Source organism: Antennarius striatus, chromosome 17 (genome assembly GCF_040054535.1).
Source record: "Antennarius striatus isolate MH-2024 chromosome 17, ASM4005453v1, whole genome shotgun sequence".
Classification (NCBI taxonomy): Eukaryota; Metazoa; Chordata; class Actinopteri; order Lophiiformes; family Antennariidae; genus Antennarius; species Antennarius striatus.
The window spans coordinates 18,724,440-18,742,036 of NC_090792.1; the positions used below are offsets into that span (position 1 = coordinate 18,724,440).

General features: G+C 47.9%; 2 protein-coding genes and 1 long non-coding RNA gene across 5 annotated transcripts; 2 read left to right on the top strand and 1 right to left on the bottom strand.

Annotated features, from left to right (window-relative positions):
• The first annotated feature begins 248 nt into the window (after positions 1 to 248).
• LOC137610587 (kinesin-like protein KIF3C) lies at positions 249 to 3,893 on the top strand. Of its 2 annotated transcripts, XM_068338249.1 has the most exons (8): positions 249 to 1,696; positions 1,772 to 1,873; positions 2,100 to 2,222; positions 2,590 to 2,708; positions 3,086 to 3,199; positions 3,279 to 3,393; positions 3,486 to 3,658; positions 3,736 to 3,893. In XM_068338249.1, exons 1-8 carry the CDS (start codon positions 404 to 406, stop codon positions 3,881 to 3,883), a joined length of 2,187 nt encoding a protein of 728 aa, XP_068194350.1. In that variant the 5' UTR covers positions 249 to 403; the 3' UTR covers positions 3,884 to 3,893. The 2 variants fall into 2 exon arrangements, with proteins under 2 accessions (XP_068194350.1, XP_068194348.1); XM_068338247.1 differs by having other exon boundaries at positions 249 to 1,873.
• On the bottom strand, positions 2,953 to 3,889 carry LOC137610588 (uncharacterized). Its single transcript, XR_011038520.1, has 3 exons — positions 3,768 to 3,889; positions 3,561 to 3,674; positions 2,953 to 3,313 (listed from the first exon to the last, which is right to left on the bottom strand). It is a non-coding gene; the product is annotated as an uncharacterized lncRNA (long non-coding RNA).
• Positions 3,894 to 4,490: 597 nt separating the features above from the next.
• asxl2 (ASXL transcriptional regulator 2) lies at positions 4,491 to 16,971 on the top strand. 2 transcript variants are annotated; one of them, XM_068338245.1, is made up of 12 exons: positions 4,491 to 4,849; positions 6,681 to 6,763; positions 8,108 to 8,216; positions 8,370 to 8,508; positions 9,677 to 9,795; positions 10,162 to 10,279; positions 10,414 to 10,473; positions 10,573 to 10,733; positions 10,957 to 11,053; positions 11,162 to 11,267; positions 11,500 to 12,205; positions 12,306 to 16,971. In XM_068338245.1, exons 1-12 carry the CDS (start codon positions 4,793 to 4,795, stop codon positions 13,974 to 13,976), a joined length of 3,426 nt encoding a protein of 1,141 aa, XP_068194346.1. In that variant the 5' UTR covers positions 4,491 to 4,792; the 3' UTR covers positions 13,977 to 16,971. The 2 variants fall into 2 exon arrangements, with proteins under 2 accessions (XP_068194346.1, XP_068194347.1); XM_068338246.1 differs by lacking the exons at positions 4,491 to 4,849; positions 6,681 to 6,763; positions 8,108 to 8,216; positions 8,370 to 8,508 and adding an exon at positions 8,516 to 9,232.
• Positions 16,972 to 17,597: the final 626 nt, after the last annotated feature.

Genomic DNA, 17,597 nt, shown 5'->3' on the forward strand with positions numbered 1-17,597 from the left:
TAAAATTAAGTATTAAATAAAAATAATAGATTTTTTTTCCTCTTTCATCCTTTCTGGATGGATAAATCATAATTTTCTGTCAGTGGTTTTCCTTTTTTCTCCCCGTTACCCCTGCCCCTCAGACGGTCTCCGCCCGCCCATGAACGTCACGCATGACGACCCTTCTAATTGGCTGCGTTTGTCACGTGTGTCGCTGCCATTGTCCGCAGAGCAGGGTGTGTTCCGTGGGAGGCTGAGTGGGCCGGGCCGGGATGTTTTTCTCCATCAGCATCCTTTTATTTTGACAGGATGCTGATGATGCTGATGAGGAGGAGGATGATGATGACGACGGAGGCGCAGCGGCGCGCATGAGGCGCGTCTGGAGAAAATGTCCTGATTCTGATCCCCCCACCCCAAAAAAAAAATGTCCAAATGCAAAAACTGCGAGTCGGTTCGGGTGGTGGTCCGGTGCCGGCCCCCCAGCAGGAAAGAGGAGGTCAGCGGGTGCGAGAGCATCCTGGAGGTGGACGCCAGGCTGGGTCAGATCACCATCCGGAACCCGAAGGCGCCCCCTGATGAACCCATGAAGGTGTTCACGTTCGATTCCGTGTTCGGATGGGGGTCCAGACAAAGCGACATCTACGAGGACGCGGTGAGACCCCTGGTGGAGTCGGTGCTCCGGGGGTTCAACGGGACCATCTTCGCGTACGGCCAGACCGGCACCGGTAAGACGCACACGATGATCGGGGATTCGAGCGACCCGGACTCCAGAGGGGTGATCCCGAATTCCTTCCAGCACATCTTCACGCACATCTCCAGGACCCAGAATCAGAAATACCTGGTGAGGTCGTCCTACCTGGAGATCTACCAGGAGGAGATCCGGGACCTGCTGAGTAAAGACAACAGCAAGAACCTGGAGCTGAAGGAGAGCCCAGACTCTGGGGTGTACGTCAAGAACCTCTCCTCGGTGGTCACCAAGAACGCCACGGAGATCGAGCACGTGATGGACATCGGGAACCGATCCAGATCGGTCGGATTCACCAACGTGAACGAACGCAGCTCTCGATCCCACGCCATTTTCGTCATCACCGTGGAGTGCAGCGAGGTGGGCGCAGATGGAGAGGACCACATCCGCGTCGGGAAGCTGAACATGGTGGACCTGGCGGGGAGCGAGCGCCAGAGGAACACCGGCGCGCAAGGGAAGCGCCTCAGGGAGGCGGCCAAGATCAACCTGTCCCTGTCGGCGTTGGGGAACGTCATCTCCGCGCTGGTGGACCGGAAGAGCACCCACGTCCCGTACCGGGACTCCAAACTGACGCGCCTGCTCCAGGACTCCCTTGGTGGGAACGCCAAGACGGTGATGATCGCCACCGTGGGGCCGTCACACAGGAATTTTGACGAATCCTTGGCGACCCTCAGGTACTCCAGCCGGGCCAAGAATATCAAGAACAAACCGCGGATTAATGAGGATCCAAAAGACGCGCTCCTGAGGGAGTTCCAGGAGGAGATCGCCCGCCTGAAGGCGCAGCTGGAGGAGAGAGGGATGCTGGCGAAGGAGAGGAGGAGGAGGAGGAGTAAGAGGTTGAGCATGGAGGTGGAGATGCTGAGAGAGAAGGATGAGGACGTGAGGAGGAACCAGAGGGAGAACAGGAAGAGTCTGATGGAGGAGCTGCAATGGGATCAGGAGGCCGCGGAGAAGATCATCGAGAAATATAAGGTTCGGGAGTTTAAGACGAGACACAAAAGGCTCGACGTCTGCGTTAATAATTCATGTTTGTGTCTGTGTTCTCAGGCGATGGAGAGCAAACTGCTGATCGGAGGGAAGACCATCATCGATCACACCAACGAGCAGCAGAAGATGCTGGAGATGAGGAGGCAGGAGATAGCAGATCAGGTGAGTGTTACCGAAATGAAAGAGAACTTTTGGTTTGAAGGGAAAACCCTCGGTACGGAACATCTCAGGGGCTTCACTGCAAAACAGAGGGTTATAAATAATAAATAGAAGCATAAACAACTCCATATTCACACCTTTTTCAAGATGAAATCTAAAAAAAAATGGCTGAAATGACCTTTTAATTTTTTTTTCATTTTTATGGGTGTACTGCTCTTTTAATTTGCAGATCAGACGTGAGCGAGAGATCCAGCAGCAGATGATGCTGCAGGATGAGGAGGCTCTAGAGATGAAGGAGACGTTCTCCTCCCTGCAGCAGGAGGTGGAACTCAAGACCAAGAAGCTGAGGAGGGTGAGATGATCTGCCTTTTTTGAATAAATAATTATCTTTAAAATTTATGGTGGGAATCATCTGGGTTCAGTTTATTAATGTTTTGTTTTTGTGAACTTAATTCCTCATCTTTTTAAGCACTTTCCATATTTATTATTATTAGTTATTTGTTTTTTGTCTTCTTTAGTGGTGGGAATTTAGTTTCTGATCATCTGACTTTGTGGTTGATTTTATGCAATTTTTGCAACACTTTATGAATTAATGAATAAACATTTCACTGCGGAAAATTTTTTTTTGTGTGTAGGGATCATTCCTCATGAGAAGGGAAGACACTGTAGATCTGTTTGTGTTTACTTGTTGACACCTGTTGTGTTCCTGTTGTGTCCAGCTGTACGCCAAACTCCAGCTGGTGAAGGCGGAGATGAGAGACGTCATCGCCGAACACGTGACCACCAGACAGGAGCTGGAGCAGACGCAGAACGAACTCACCAGAGAGCTCAAGTACAAGTGAGTACAATTAACAAACGTCCACTGACTCTGAACCTGCATTATCTCAGCTACCGATAGGGGGCAGTGTCACATCTCTACTCCTGACCCCTACTGACCCCCGTCCACCTGTAGAGCTGCTAAGCTATTGATAGCTATGAGACAACGCTCACACCTGGGTATTTTGATTTTTATTGGTCTATTTTTGTTGTTTTCCATTTTATTAGTAACATGTTAAAGATTCTATCTCATAAAAACGACCAGATTCACCTCAAAATAAAATTCCCTGGAGAAAAATGTCTATAAATACATTTATTCTGGAATGTTTGTGTTCAGGTGAGTTCATTCATTAAATTTTTGTTTTTCCTGCCATCTCATCCCTGGATTTAATCTTCCAGATATCTCCTGATAGAGAACTTCATCCCTCCAGAGGAAAAAAACAAGATTATGAATCGGCTCCACTTTGACAGCGAGGAGGATCAGTGGCGGCTCCAGCCGGTGCTTCCAGAGAGGTCAGTGGGTTGATGGTTCATCCTGGATCCAACGAAAGGTGTGTTTTATGATGTCAATCTAAATCTTTTCTCCGCTCAGTGCTCCCATCCAAGTCAGGAGAAGGCCTCTCTCTGCTGTGGGATACAAGAGGCCGATCAGCCAATATGCACAAGTGGCTGCTGCCACGGCAACCGGGGCCCCATATCGATACCGGGTCAGTGCATTGGGACAATCAGCACAGAGATGCTTTTACGTTTAGCCCGTTTCCGTTTTCCCCAGGCTGGATATAAACTGTGATTCATGCAGGCGGAGAACGTGATGCTGCTGGAGCTGGATATGTCTCCGCCCACCATGTTCACCTTGAAGCTCGATGGAGCTCACCTGGAGAGAGCCTTCAGTCCCAGGATGATGCAGGACCTCCTGGTGAATGTCAGGACGAGGAGCGGCGCGTCGTCACGGGTCAGGAGGTCCAAATCATGGTGAGAGCAGCAGAAACTTTTTTTAAATTTGAAGACACATTGCATCATTAATACATGATTTTTGCTGTTCTGTACAGGTATCAACCACCACAAGCTGCATCCGTCACACCTTCATCATCCGCCGCTCTGATGTCAGAATCTCAGAGTTCGTCTCCATCACAGAGACCCAGACCTTCATCTGCTGCCTTTCCTCCAGCGGGGGATTCGGTCCAGACGAGCCCCTGAAGGGGGGGGGGGGGCGTCACGCCCGGGTTTCAACCCGGGTTTCACTTTAGTCAGCATGCATTCCGCTTCATAGGTTTTCCTATCGACTAGCACAGCCAAAAAGCGATCTTATAAAACCAGGTGCGACTTTTACAACCACACAAGGTGCAATTTAATTTATCTTCTAAATACAGCTCATCATCATAAGGGAACACTTTAGAATGGTAGCTTTTACTCTTGGAACAAATTACTCTTGTGTGCGCACATAAGTTATTATACAGCAGGAACATATTCATCTTGTTTGCATAAATTATAATCTTGTTGGCAATGTTTTTAGGAACAAATTATTTTGAGATGACAGGATAATTAACAACTTAAACAAAGCATATTATTTTATTCTGGGGAGTGCATCACGTGCACACTATATAAATAAATCCACATTAACAAGACTTCATAGGTTAGATGATCTATAGTTTTTACTTTATTTAGAACACTTGAATGTCTTTTTTTTTTTTAAAAAAAGCCTATGAAATGCATCTGATCTTTGCCAAATCAAATCAATGTAAGGCGATCAGGGAACTGCTTCAGCTTCTATGCTTTGATGGATCGTCGCTTCAATGTGTAGTTAATGTAAAAAAAAAAAAAATGTGAGGGGAAAAAGCTTTTTCTTCTAATTATCTGCCTTATTCTGTTGTCAAATCGTGCCAGACTGTTTCCGCGCACATGAAAATAAACAGACTTGCTGAATTTGCGGGTGGTCGTGCGGGGAAACTTGCGGGACTTTGATGACAGCCATATACAGTGGAGTCACGTGACGCTTTACAGTAAGTCCCAACATGGCAGACGGAGTGGATCCCAGGCGGTAACTCACGCAATATTTCAACTGGAACGCACAATTCTGAACACTACTCCGCTCCAGGACAGTCCACGATGAGGGAGAGACAGAAGAGGAAGAAGGGGAGGACGTGGGCCGAAGCCGCCAAGACGGTAATCCTCGCGTCTGCGCGTCCGTTTGCAGCGTCCGTCTCCCTCGGAGCCACTCGTACAAACTGTTTATGAGTTCATGACCCGCCGCCGGGGGCGAGTTGTTGCGTTACGCCGCGAGAGGCCCACGTTTGACGGGCACGCAGCTGCAGGAGGACCGCTGGTGTTAGCCTGCTAGCTAAAGCCGCGTTAGCTTAGCATTGGGGAGGGGGTAAACAAACAGCAGCCGCGCGCACCTGAAAGACCCTCCAATAACCCCCCCCCCCCCCGCGTGCCGCGTCCGGACAGCGCGGGTGACACGTCTGTCGCGAGCTCAAGTCCGAGCAAAGTAAACACGTCAAGTCCGTGTCGCGCGCTAGCTGGGGCTAGCCGCGCTGTAAGCTAACGCTGACGTCACGTCGTCAACAAGTTTGAAGTGGAAGCGTTTTAAAATAAATGACAGATAAACGTTGAGAGTTAAAATCAAACGTATATCCGTGGCGTCACGTTAAGTTAGCTACATTAAAGTGTCATGCCCCCCCCCCCCCGAGGCTAGCACTTAGCGTGCTAGCGTCCGGTGAGATGTCACAGTAATGTATGCTGCTAGCATAGCAGCGAGCTGTGTAGCATAGCATGCTAATGAAAACACACAACTGTCAGAATTATTAGCGAGTGTGTGCAGCGGTGCGTGAACATGTGAGTGATTTTCACACGTAAACAACAACATATGTAGTAACGCTACTTTAATAAACACAATGCATTTCAGTGACATGTGTAACATACTGCAATTATTTAGGAACAAAGATGCTTAAAGATGTATTTATTTGGGATGAAGTGAGAATATGATGATAAATTTATTATTATTATTATTATGGTGTTAGGTGTTGTTATTGTTGTATTACATCATTAAAACATAAAAAAAAAGTACATCATAACAACAGAAATTTTAAATAGCATCAGAATAGAGCCTATAAAATAAATCCAGAGCCAGATTTAATGTTTTCACACTCAAAGAGATTCCTTTGAGTGTTTCTGAATGGATTTATTTATCTGTGAGAGAATGGAAGTTCTATGTAAATGAAGAAAAAAATCGCTCTGGATGGAAAAAAATTATATTTATGTTAATTTCTTACTGTTTTTGTTGTTATTGGTGTAGGGATATGCTGTCCTAGCAGTTATTTGACAGATAAAGTCATCTAAACTTTGTATTTTATTTAGATAGTATATTAGTAGGGCTGCATTCCTCCTCTTCCATCACATAAAGAATTCACCCATGATGTCGTCCATGTATGACCATGCTCAGTTGCCACCTGTTGTTTATTATCACCATGATGATCGATGAGCTGAGGCCCCGTCCACATGATGCTGGAACTTTTTGAAAACGCAACTTTTTTTTTGCGTTTACACCTTCTGTCCACACGACAACGCAGATATCCGGAGCGAAAACGCAACTTTTTAAAAACGCTGGCCGAGGTGGATTTTTAAAAAAAATGCTGGGTCTGCCTTGTCATGTGGACGGTGTATCCGCAACTTTTTAAAAACGCTGACGTCTTGCCTGCGACGAAAACCTCTGTGATGTCATAATTATGGGCCTGTGTGTTGTGACAACAAAACACGGAGGATTCCAATTGGATAAAATTTGACTCAATACTGCCACCACATGGTTTGGCATGCTTATAGCCGTCTTCGAAAACGCACTAGTGCGTTTACGTGTGGACGGAGATTTTTTTGAAAACGCTGTCGTGTGGACGCAAATCGTTTTCAATGCGTTTTTAAAAAGTTACGTTTTCAAAAAAAATCCGTCATCGTGTGGACGGGGCCTGAATGATGACGCTCTGAACTTTTATTGTTCTAGGTTCTGGAGAAATACCCCAACACACCCATGAGCCATAAGGAGATCCTGCAGGTGATCCAGAGGGAACGACTGAAAGAGATCAGGTAAATGTCTTGCTGTTAGTTATCTCCATGGCAGCGGCGGCGATAACTGGGGGTGGGGGGGTTCCATGAGAGCAAGGGAGGGAGCAGCTTCCTCCATCCGATAGAATACCATGTGCTTTGCTCTTCATGTTCAGGATTATTTTACTGATTGATAATTCTTTCATCTCTTTTTTGTTTCATTGTCACTGTTGTCATCCAGAAGGTAAGAAAAAGCTAGACCCCCCCCCCACCCCACTACCTCCCATCCCTCACCTTTTATCTTAACCTCACCGTTACGCCGCTCTGTTTGGTTTTGCCTTTTGCATGTTATTAACCTTAGACCTAAGTTGATCCACTTAGAGACGCCGCGTTAGACTCACGCCTAGATCGCTAAATCCACCTGTCGCATAAAAGCTACCCTGTTTTCCATTAATGTCAGATATTTATGGGTCTGATAAACTAAAGATACTTCTGACAGTGTTTTAATAGAGTCGACATGACATCATCCAAAGAATTTAGAGAGGGTGTAATGTTAATGAGGGAACAGTCTGCTGCAGAATGTCCAAACATATGTTGATGAGATTTAATGAGACAAATGATTCACCCTAAGACCTAAGAGTCGGTCATTTATAGCCCTTTTTACACAGCAGGATCTTTACCATCATCATTCAAACACATTACAAAAACCGTAACAGAGCTTTTATGTTGTTGTTCGTCTCAGCCAATGGGAGCGCTGCAACTCTAAATCAATGTCTGTAACAAAGAGGCAAGAAAACGAGAAAGAAATGTGTGATTTTTTTTGAAGATATGTCAATTAGAAAACTCACAGCCAGGAGGTTTAAATATATCTAGTAGCTGTTAGCATCTCATAGCGGTTAGCAGCTAACTCAAAGAACACTTTTCAAATTCCATCGTTTAACAGGGTCGCTCAGTTTTCGCTATTGTGTCACGCTTTGCAGATGATAACATGAGACAGGGATGCTCTTTAGCTTAGCGTGCTAGCATCGTTCTGCTAACGAACTGAAGAAGATAGAGATACATTGGAAAACAAAACATGAAAAGACCTGATCTGTCCAGTTCTCCAGACGACCCCACCATCATTTATTTAGTGAAACCCTGTCAAACTAGCGCAGCTTCCTCAGTTGCAGGTAAAGACTGAATTTTTATATTTGGGTGAACTGTTCCTTTAATTCGCTGATCCAAACTTTCCTCCCAACTGTTTGGACGCCAGTCTGTCCTGAACTCGCTCACGTCCTCCGGGTGCATGGCAGAATTCTCCCCAGATATCAGTCCAGGATTCACCCTCCGTCCTCCGAGCTGCGATCCGTCAGACAACAAACGGCTAATCTGAATTTTTCTCCCTAGTGGAACCTCGCCGCTGGCGTGTCTCAATGCGATGCTGCACACAAACTCTCGTGGAGACGAGGGGATCTTCTACAAAGTTCCAGGCAGGATGGGGGTCTACACGCTAAAGGTTCGTCACACACCGAAAGCTGATGTGAGAAAAATGATCCCTAATTGTAATTCGTCTACTTGAGATCAAGAAATCAAAAAATCCCGGGTAGCATCATCTAAGCTAACAGCTTTCTTCCCTATAATATGAATATACTCTGTGTTGTCTCTGCAGAAGGACATCTCAGATGTGGCGAAGGAGCTTTCTGACGATGACTCCGAGGAGAGCAGCGACGAAGGTTCAGACTCCCAAAGCACAGAAAACAGCGGCGCCATCACTCCAGAGGGGCGGAGAGGAAGGTGGATGCGAAGAGGTGCGATGCCTAGAGCGGGTCTTTGTCTTTAACAGCTCATCTCTCCTTCATCCAGCACAGATTTTCATCACCAGAATCCCCCCCAAAAATACTCTCAGGTTTTTCTGAATCCACAAAACATTTCTGGAGCGTCACTGTGTAACAAACGCCTAAAGAAGACGAGGAGTCATTTGGAGCTCTGAAACTGATTTGAGGAAAATGCAGCTCCTTCTGGTAGACAAACAGTTTATAATTTGATGTAAAGTAAGAAAAATGCTTTGAATTCAGTGCGATATTTTCTCAAAGGTGTGTTTTTTGGGCTAAACATAAATTCAACCAATCAGAGCTCACCTCCTGTCCCTTTAAAATGTCTCACCTGGAGCTGCTATTTAACCTGAGGGACTCTGATGGAGCCTCTGCCTCCACCGCCTCTCCATCCTTTGTCCCCTCAACACCTCCATCTGATTGGAGAAGGTAGAGGAGGTGCATTGTGGGTACTGGGTGTGAAAGTAACAGCTGCGCCGGATGTAACCAGCTGTGTCGCTCTGGGCCGGACGTAAAACCTGAGAGTTAACGCCCACTTTTTCAGCCGCCGTTAGAAGCTGAAGCGGAAACACAGGAAACCAGCTGAACTCCAGCAGCGGAGGAGAGTTCATAGAAACCTTCATCGCTAATATTTAGACGTCTTCTTCAAAAGAAATCATCCCTGGAACACGCCAAGCGTCAGACATGAGGGGAGCATCAGGTGGGTTTGGGCTCCATCAGGTTCAGGTTCGCCGCCAATGGAGGAAGAGGAGGAGGAGGAAGATGCTCATGAACATCAGTATAACTTTAATTTACTATCAAGCTGTGTTCTCATTTCTCTCATTCTCATTACCACTGAAACCAGTTGAATATTTCAAGTCGCCATTAAACAGGAAGTGCATTTTCTCAGCCACTTCCTCATTACACTCAAATAAGTAGAAGGAAAAAAAAAAGCGGCTCTGCAACTAAGTCGGAGGAAACTGGTTTTATTATCCTGTTTGTTGGCGACAGCGTCTCTGCTCAGACGTAACGTTATATTTCAGTGATGTAACACTACCTGCTTCTTTGTGCTTCTGTTGGTTTTGGTTTCATAGAGACAAAAGCCGCACCAGGTTGCAGGAAGTGTGTTTTTCTGACACGTTTTTGTGCGTTCTGTTCTCGTCAGTTCCCTCCAAGCTGCCGTCTCAGCCGCCGTCACCTCAGCCTCGATGCTCCTCGCCGTCCGTCACCCCCGGGAAACTCATCTCTCCCTCCCAGAAACACAGCAAGAAGGCGCTGAAACAGGTACGGACGGCGTCCGCGTGAGCTCCACCCACCCCCGCTCTGCTACGCTTTTAATGTTGGGGAAACTTCCTGTCGCTGCTATCAGTTCAACTCTGACCCCAGGTCATTAGTTAAAACTGAAGGAAAAGTGAGTCTCACAGGGGAGATGTTTTCTCTTTCTTTTTTAATTCTAATTTAGCCAAAACTCCCCAGATAATCTAGAGTTTTTGAGATTTAGTCACAAGAGACGACTTACTCCTGCTTTAGTCCACCTGTGTTTTGCTGCTCAGCTGTTGTTCCACCAGTTTGGCCCCTGGGGGGGGGTTTCACAGGGAGGTTACCCTCATTCACTCACACCTGAACTGTTTTTTCCGTCTCTGTTTTCAGGCCTTGAAGCAGCAGCAGCAGAGAAACCAGCGCAGACAGGGGGGCATGCCGACCACCTCCAGCCCCAGACTGCTGCTGAAGACCATCAAAGACATGACGGACATCACTACCAAGACAGGTAGGAGGCCGATCACGTGATCCGACAGCAGATTTAACCCAATCACTGAATGACTGGAGACTGACGTTGGCGTTAGCAGCATTACTGTGGAAGCGGTGACATCACTGAGGCTCCTCCCCTTTCTATCCCATCAGATTTGTGCCTCCCGGTCGTCCCGAGGAAGGTTTCCCAGAGGTCAGGCCGTCTCAGCGCAGGTATGTTGGTGGTGATGCTACAAGTAGCTTTCTGTATAAAGAGAGGGTTCTGGAAGCGTCTTTGCTCACATCTGTTTCCTGTTTTTTTTACGGACGCAGGACACCTGAAACGCACCAAGTGTACCATCGACGTGGAAACGCCAGACTCCATTTTGGTGAACACCAACCTGCGGGCGATCATCAACAAACACACCTTCTCCGTCCTGCCGCCGGACTGCCAGCAGAGGCTGCTCAGACTCCTGCCTGAGGTCGACCAGCAGGTAGCCTCAAACGCAGCGCTAAGTGTAACGCTAGCGATGTCAAACGCAAGCTAGGAGCAGGTTGAGCTAATGCTAGCGATAGCTTATCATGGAGCAGGTTGTTATGTTAGCATGGTTGATAGCATCCCCTGGCAATAGCATGACACCCTTACTATCTGAGGACCAATTGGACGCTGCGAGCTGCTCTTGGTGATGATGTCACAGCGTTGTGTGTGTCCCTCAGGCCTGTATGGACGGCCTCCTGAAGGTCACCAGCTCCGCCTTAAACAACGAGTTCTTCACATCAGCGGCTCAGTCCTGGAAGGAGAGGCTGGCTGAGGGTCAGTGTGTGTGTGTGTGCGTGTGTGTGTCCGTGTCCGTTATCCCCACCAACGTTAACGGCGATCAAAGCGAGCTCACACTTCAAATGACGTCTCGTCTCCTTACAGGGGAATTCACTCCTGAGCTGCAGCTGCGGATGCGACAGGAAATAGAGAAGGAGAAGAAGGTGGAGCTCTGGAAGGAGGCCTTCTTTGAGAACTATTACGGGGAAAAGTAGGTTTGGATTGTGTGTCAAGATCAAGTCAGTATTTTAGAATGAAGATAAAGAGTAAAAAAAAGCACAGAAAAGCTTCTCTGTAGTGATTTATCGATGAAACAGAGACGACGCTGGTTAGATTCTTCACATTTAGCTCAAACATGGCCACTAAAGAAAATATAATCTCAGTTTTCGCAAACAGTTTCACACATTTTTGGTTTACATGTTGATTTCTTTGTCTCTCTGCAGTTCTGGCCTCAGCTTGGAGGAATCCAAAGAGCTGACGAAGGCTCATCTGAATCAGGAATGTGTCCGACCGCAGACCCCAAATCATCCGCCAGGACCCGTCGCCCAAACGCTGGAGGATCCCAAGGCCCCCAAGGACGGCAGTTGTACTGATGCTTCTGGCGTGAAACAAACTCAGGGGTCTTCGAAGGCCCCAGCTGCTCAGAAGGAACCGGCCGTCGCTGCGGAGCCCATGAAGACGCGCCGCTCGCACCACGCCGAGGACCGCAAGATGAACATACCAGCACCATCTGTGCCAATACCTGCAGCGGTAGCACCAGGGGTCAACAGAGAGACGGAGCAGACCGTCGTGGGCACGCCACCTGAACAGGAACACAAAGAGGAAGGGAAGGAGGAGAAACCGGATGTCAAGGAACCTGAGGAGAGGAAGGGGAGCGTTCCACCAACAGTCGGTTCGGAGTTGAAGGAGAATCCGCCAACGATTGCGGTCGAGCCGGCCCAGAAGGAAGAGGTGACGTCTGAGCTAAGCGAGCCGTCGGAACCGGCGAAGAGGAAAGCGGAGACGGAGGGCGGAGTCACGCCAGAGAAAAGGCCTCGCATGTCCTCGGTGTCCTCGGTGTCGTCAGCCTCCTCCGTGTCTCCGACGTCCTCCACATCCAGCCCCACGACCCCAACGCCGACTGTAAAGCACAAAGTTCCACCGCTGAAGGTAGGAGGTTCAAATTATGACCTGATTGGTTTGAATGCAACTAAACTTTTCTGCATGAATGGGTTTCTTGTAATAAATCTCTGGTTTTTCCACTTCACAGATCCCCGTGTCCAGAATTCTTCCGGTTCCTCTCTCACCAAGCCAAGTGTCTCCAAAGACGCCCCTCCAGGCGCCGCTGACCAGTCCGGGTCGGACCGGCGCTCGCACGCTGGCTGACATCAAAGCCAAAGCTCAGCTCGCCCGAGCACAGCGAGTAGCGGCCGCCGCTAAGGGACACGTTCCGGGGCCGGGACCGGGGGGAGGCGGGCAACAGACGCCCCCGTTATCCAGCCCGCTGAAGACATCGACTGTATTATCAGCTCTTAATGGCAGTCAGACCGGTACGAACCAACCTGCTCAGCTAAAAACTCAAACGATTTCTTCAATCATTGAGGAAAAACATCAAAGTCAGTCTCCTGGAGTGTTCAACGCAGGACTCCAGAGGAGTTCTGACCCATCAGCTCAGTCCACTCCGTCGGTTCCGGCCCTGAAGGGACTAGAAAACCCTCCATCTGTTGGATCCACACCTTGGAACGTCTCCTGCATCCCCGCTAACAACCCGCTGGTCACTCAGCTCCTGCAGGGCAAAGAGGTTCCGCTGGAGCAGATTCTCCCCAAACCGATATCCAAGTCGGAGCTGAAGGTGTCGAACCTGAGCCTCGCCGTTAAAGGGAAAGCGTCGCACTCCATGGAGCACAGGGCCGACAGACCCATGTCCCAGCAGTACAGTGCGGCAGGGGTTTACCCAGAACACACCAGGCACCACAGGGAACCTCCCGACAAGGAGACCCAGGAGCAGATCCTCCAGGCTCTGATGCAGAGGAGCCTCCGGCAGAGCCAGCCCTACCTCGGGATGGGGCCCCAGCAGCCTCAGATTAAAGTCCACCAGCTGGTGCCCACACAGGACCAGTCCAGGATAGGTTTTCTGGGTCGTAGGCGGATCCCAAGGCCTGCCATGACGGGACATTACCTGCTGAACGTGTCCACGTACGGACGAGGGCCGGAGAGCAGGAGGCTGCACCAGTCGGCCATCATCAGCAGTTTGAAAAGGGAAAGTACGGACGGAGAGGAGGACGAACCGGCCAGGAAGGATCTATCTCCGGTTTTTAGGGTAAAAACGGAGCATCAAGGATTGTCGATAAGCAAACCCGACGAATTGAGGAACCTTCAGGTTTACCCAAACGTGAAAACTGAACCCGAATCGGACGAACGCTCAGCAGTTGGTGCCGGAAACTACGGCATGATATCCAAAGACACCAGTCCTTTTTTTCAACCGCACCAAAGGCTTCTCAAACTCGATGGTAATCAAGGAAATTCGGAGCCATATCACACCGACGTGGACGCCGGTCACCAGCGGTCTGCCTTCGACAACCAGAGAACGCTCGGCAATCAGGACCCCGTCGTAGCGTCGTCGCGCTACGGCGGCACCATCAGCATGTCTCTGAACAGCGGAGCCACCGGGAACTCATCGGCGTCGGACAGCGGCAGCATCAACGGGAGCGTCATGTCGTTCTCAGTGACCGTCACTGCCATTCCCACCGCTCGGCCTTTGGACGACGGCGAGCCATCGCCCGATCAGACGTACATGGAGGCCTCCAGCATGGATGACGTCCAGTCGAAATGTTACTGCCGCCTCAGGGCCATGATCATGTGCAAAGGATGCGGCGCCTTCTGCCACGACGACTGCATTGGCCCCTCCAAACTTTGCGTGTCATGTTTAGTCGTGCGATGATGTGAAATTAACGACAGCGGAAAGAGTTGGGGATTTAATTTGAAGCGGGTCATCCAGAATCAAGACGGGTGACCGAAGCTGCCTGAAGAAAACCAGCGCGCCGTCGCCGTTGGATCTACACTGGATGCTCCACGGAAGGTCGTTTGTGCCGTTATTTGTGGTTAAAAAATCAAGAGTCTGTTTTTAAATGTAAAATCTGGCAACGTTTGCACTCGGCTAGGATTAGCGCAATATATTTTTTTAAATATACATACGTGTAGTTTTTAAAAAAAACGGAGGGAAAGTAATGAATGTTATTTTTTCAGAACATAAAATGTTTTAGAGTCTCTCTTTTTAATCCTAGGCCTAAAAAGGCTTGAAAAAGGACGCTTCTGATAATCATTGGTTGTAGAGTACCTCCTATCTGGCATTTATGCATGCAGGGCAGGGAAGTGCAACTTTATTTCTATGAAATCTGTACATGTATCTGAACACATTCATTTAATAGCATGTAGGATTTTAGAAAGAGCATTTTGATTGCACATGTCATCAGTTTTACACAGCGTTTTGAAAACCACCTGGATTCATGTTGTTTTCTGTGTCACTTATAGAGACAAATAGAAGCAAAGAGGAGGGGAAAAAAAGTTCTAAAGAGCTCTTAAACTCGACGAACTTGATCTCCGTAGGGAAAGAAGTCCCTGACAGAGATTACTCGAGACGTCGAGAAGCTTTTCAGGGGCGCTGGGCATTAGGGATTTGCTCCGAGACGCTGAGGCCTTTAGACATTTGTTGAGTTGTCTTTGTTGACACGCCTGCTTGGTGTGACGTCGTGTATCCGGGTCTCGATGGTCCTCCTTTTTAAAAAGGGTGGACCGGAGGAAGTGCTCTAATTGTCGGGGTGGTGCAACGTTTGTCCTGCCCTGGATATTTTATTCTAGGGTGGCCTCGACTGATAGTGTAGATATATAGTCTGGGTTCGTGTCGACAGGGGTAACTGTCTCCGGTCCAGAAGTGGGGGGGGCGTTGAAGTGTCTTTGGGTCTCGGTCACAGATGTTGGGAGAACGGACCGTGAGATCGCCAGGCGTGGCGTCGGCAGTGGGTGTCGTATCGGACCACTGTGGCAAAGACCATCCCTGTTAGTTGTGGTTCTCCATTCGTGAGTTGAGCTACGCTCCAACCCTCAGTTGTGATCAAGACTTCTGAGGAGGGGAGAGAGAGACTGTAGATTAAAGAGGGGGAGATGAGCTTCGTCGGTCGGACGTCGACCGGAAAAACATGTTTGTTGACTACCTTTTTTTTTTTTGCCATGTTTGAGACAATAAGACACAACACCGACTTTACTGAACACTAACCTCGACTAAACCAAGGCGCAATGTTGTTGACGAAAAATATGAGATTAATGTAGTTTAATAAAAACGTAGGGAGCAGCTGGTGTGTGGTTTAGGTGCAAGACTTGGGTCTGGAGGTTCGATTCGTGGTCTAAATGTCAGGTGGGGTCCTCTGGTGGAGAGGAGGCCAGAGGAGGGGGTTTGGTCACATGAGGATACCTCCTTAGTTTCCAAGAAACTGGGAGGAGGCCACGAAGTCTACTCAGAAGGGATTGTTTACGTCGTCGAGCCTGGGACGCCTCAGGATCCTCCAGGAGGAAATAGAAAGAGTTCCATAGACGACTTCCATCGCGATCCGCACCTCAGAAAAAGTGCACGAAAACGTAAATTCTGATCTTTTTAATCATAAGGTGTCAACCGGCATTTTCTCGCCTCCAGGAAGTCAGTTTGTAGATACGAGGAGGCGTTTTTCACTGTAAATATTTACAGTATTTGATGTATAAATTTATTTGTGCAGCTTATTTGATCATATCCAGCTATTACGTAATTATTTCACTCTGGAGGAAGAACAGGAAGTTGTGGTGAAACGCTAAATGCCTGATCTGTGAGGGATTCAGCGCTGCCACGATTTGGAGGTACAGTCTGACGCCTGTTAACCGGCAGTCGACACTTTTAACGCGGCACGTTCCGTTGCGGCGTGACCGACCGGCTCTGTAGCGTGTTCGTATGACGGCGTGAGGACAGCGGGAAAGTGCGCTCAAAGCGTCCCGGTGGTTTTATAGCAATCATTTCCAAGGTAAATACCAAAGTCACCTTAAATCAAATAATCAGAACTTGTTTTTAATGTTTGACTAGTTAATCAAAGTAATATATTTTAATTAATATATTTTAATATAAAAAAGAAATCTATTTGCTAATTGTTTTTGGAAATCAACAGGGTATTTACTGTAATAATGGCTGTCCGGTTTTTGTTTCTATGGTCTTTTGTTTCGGACAGGCCTGTACAGAGAACAACTTTTTATGGCTCATGTTGCCCGGCCTTCGCCCTACGTTTATCTGATCGTAGCTGTTTACGTTTGGATTCTAAAATCGCTGTTTTTAGTCCGTTTTGTATGTTTGTGAGATGAAACGGGGATTAGTTTCCATAAATTTAACAATTTCACTAAAAAAAAAACCCCTGTAAATATTAATTTCTTGGGTTGTGATGTCACACATTTTAGGGGTGGAGGGGGTTGAACCACACAGCAAAAACAATAAATCAGTCAATCAACCCGAAAGGCAGCTGAAATCTTTAATAATGAGGACTTTAAGTCACCCCCCACCCTAATCACTGAAGTCACCTGTCTGTCCACAGGTGGAACACGTCTGTCTTTTGTCTCCATCTGAACTCCAGGTGACTGTAATATAGCATTCAGCACTTATAAACAAAATGTATTTTATCATAGACTATTATGAATAAATAATGAGAAGACAAGTTGTGTGTGTGTTCACTGCTGCTTGTATAGAAAGTTTCCTCTTGCACTGAAAGCAGAAAACACATCTTTTTCATCCCATCACTTCTTGATTTAATGCTGTTTTTTGTTTTTTTTAAACGTGTTGATGTAATGTCTGAATTAATTGTCTTTTAATTTATATAACCTCAATTTGTGGGAAAATTGCAGATAATGCAGGTTAGAATAAACTTGGAAGATGAACCAAATTTCTACTTTATTCTGCATTTTATACATTTTATTTTTACTTTATTATACAGTATTTTCTGCACTATAAGGCACAACTTCAATGAAACATTTTTTCATGTATAAGGCGCACTGGAGTATAAGGCGCACTGGATTATAAGGCGCACCGGTTGGTTGTTGAGAAAATTAAAAGCTTTCAGGTGCGCCTTATAGTGCGGAAAATATTTCATTTCCAGAGTTAACCTGTCACCCAGAAGCCCCCACACCTCCACCAGGTTAAAGTGGATCATATTTTCCTCTATTTTGGGGGTCCAATCTGAGCGGTAGTAGCGGATGCTCCTTTAAGCGTCGTGCGTGCGCACATGCGTAACGTATATAGTAGGTGTCCGCGCATGTCTCCTGCGCTCCCGCTCCCGCTCCGCCGTCCTCTGCCGCTCGGTCGCTTGACGATGCCGCGCGGAGCGACGCGCTCCTGCTTCTCCGACGCGCGGCGGCTCCCACCGCGGATCACCGGACGGAAGATGACGGATCGCCCCAGCGGCCGCCCGTCGCCCGGACAGCTGTAACGTCTGGGCGGACTCATCACAGGTGAGAGCGCCGCTGCGCATCGAAGAGGAGATCCTCCGCATCCGATGAG

Bases quoted from the DNA above. Each gene is read 5' to 3' on its own strand.
- LOC137610587 (XM_068338247.1), top strand. From the start codon at position 404: ATGTCCAAATGCAAAAACTGCGAGTCGGTTCGGGTGGTGGTCCGGTGC. The intron at 1,874-2,099 runs GTGAGTGTTACC...TTTAATTTGCAG, and splicing joins GGCAGGAGATAGCAGATCAG to ATCAGACGTGAGCGAGAGAT. The intron at 2,709-3,085 runs GTGAGTACAATT...TTAATCTTCCAG, and splicing joins ACCAGAGAGCTCAAGTACAA to ATATCTCCTGATAGAGAACT.
- asxl2 (XM_068338245.1), top strand. From the start codon at position 4,793: ATGAGGGAGAGACAGAAGAGGAAGAAGGGGAGGACGTGGGCCGAAGCC. The intron at 8,217-8,369 runs GTTCGTCACACA...TTGTCTCTGCAG, and splicing joins TGGGGGTCTACACGCTAAAG to AAGGACATCTCAGATGTGGC. The intron at 8,509-9,676 runs GTGCGATGCCTA...TGTTCTCGTCAG, and splicing joins AGGAAGGTGGATGCGAAGAG to TTCCCTCCAAGCTGCCGTCT.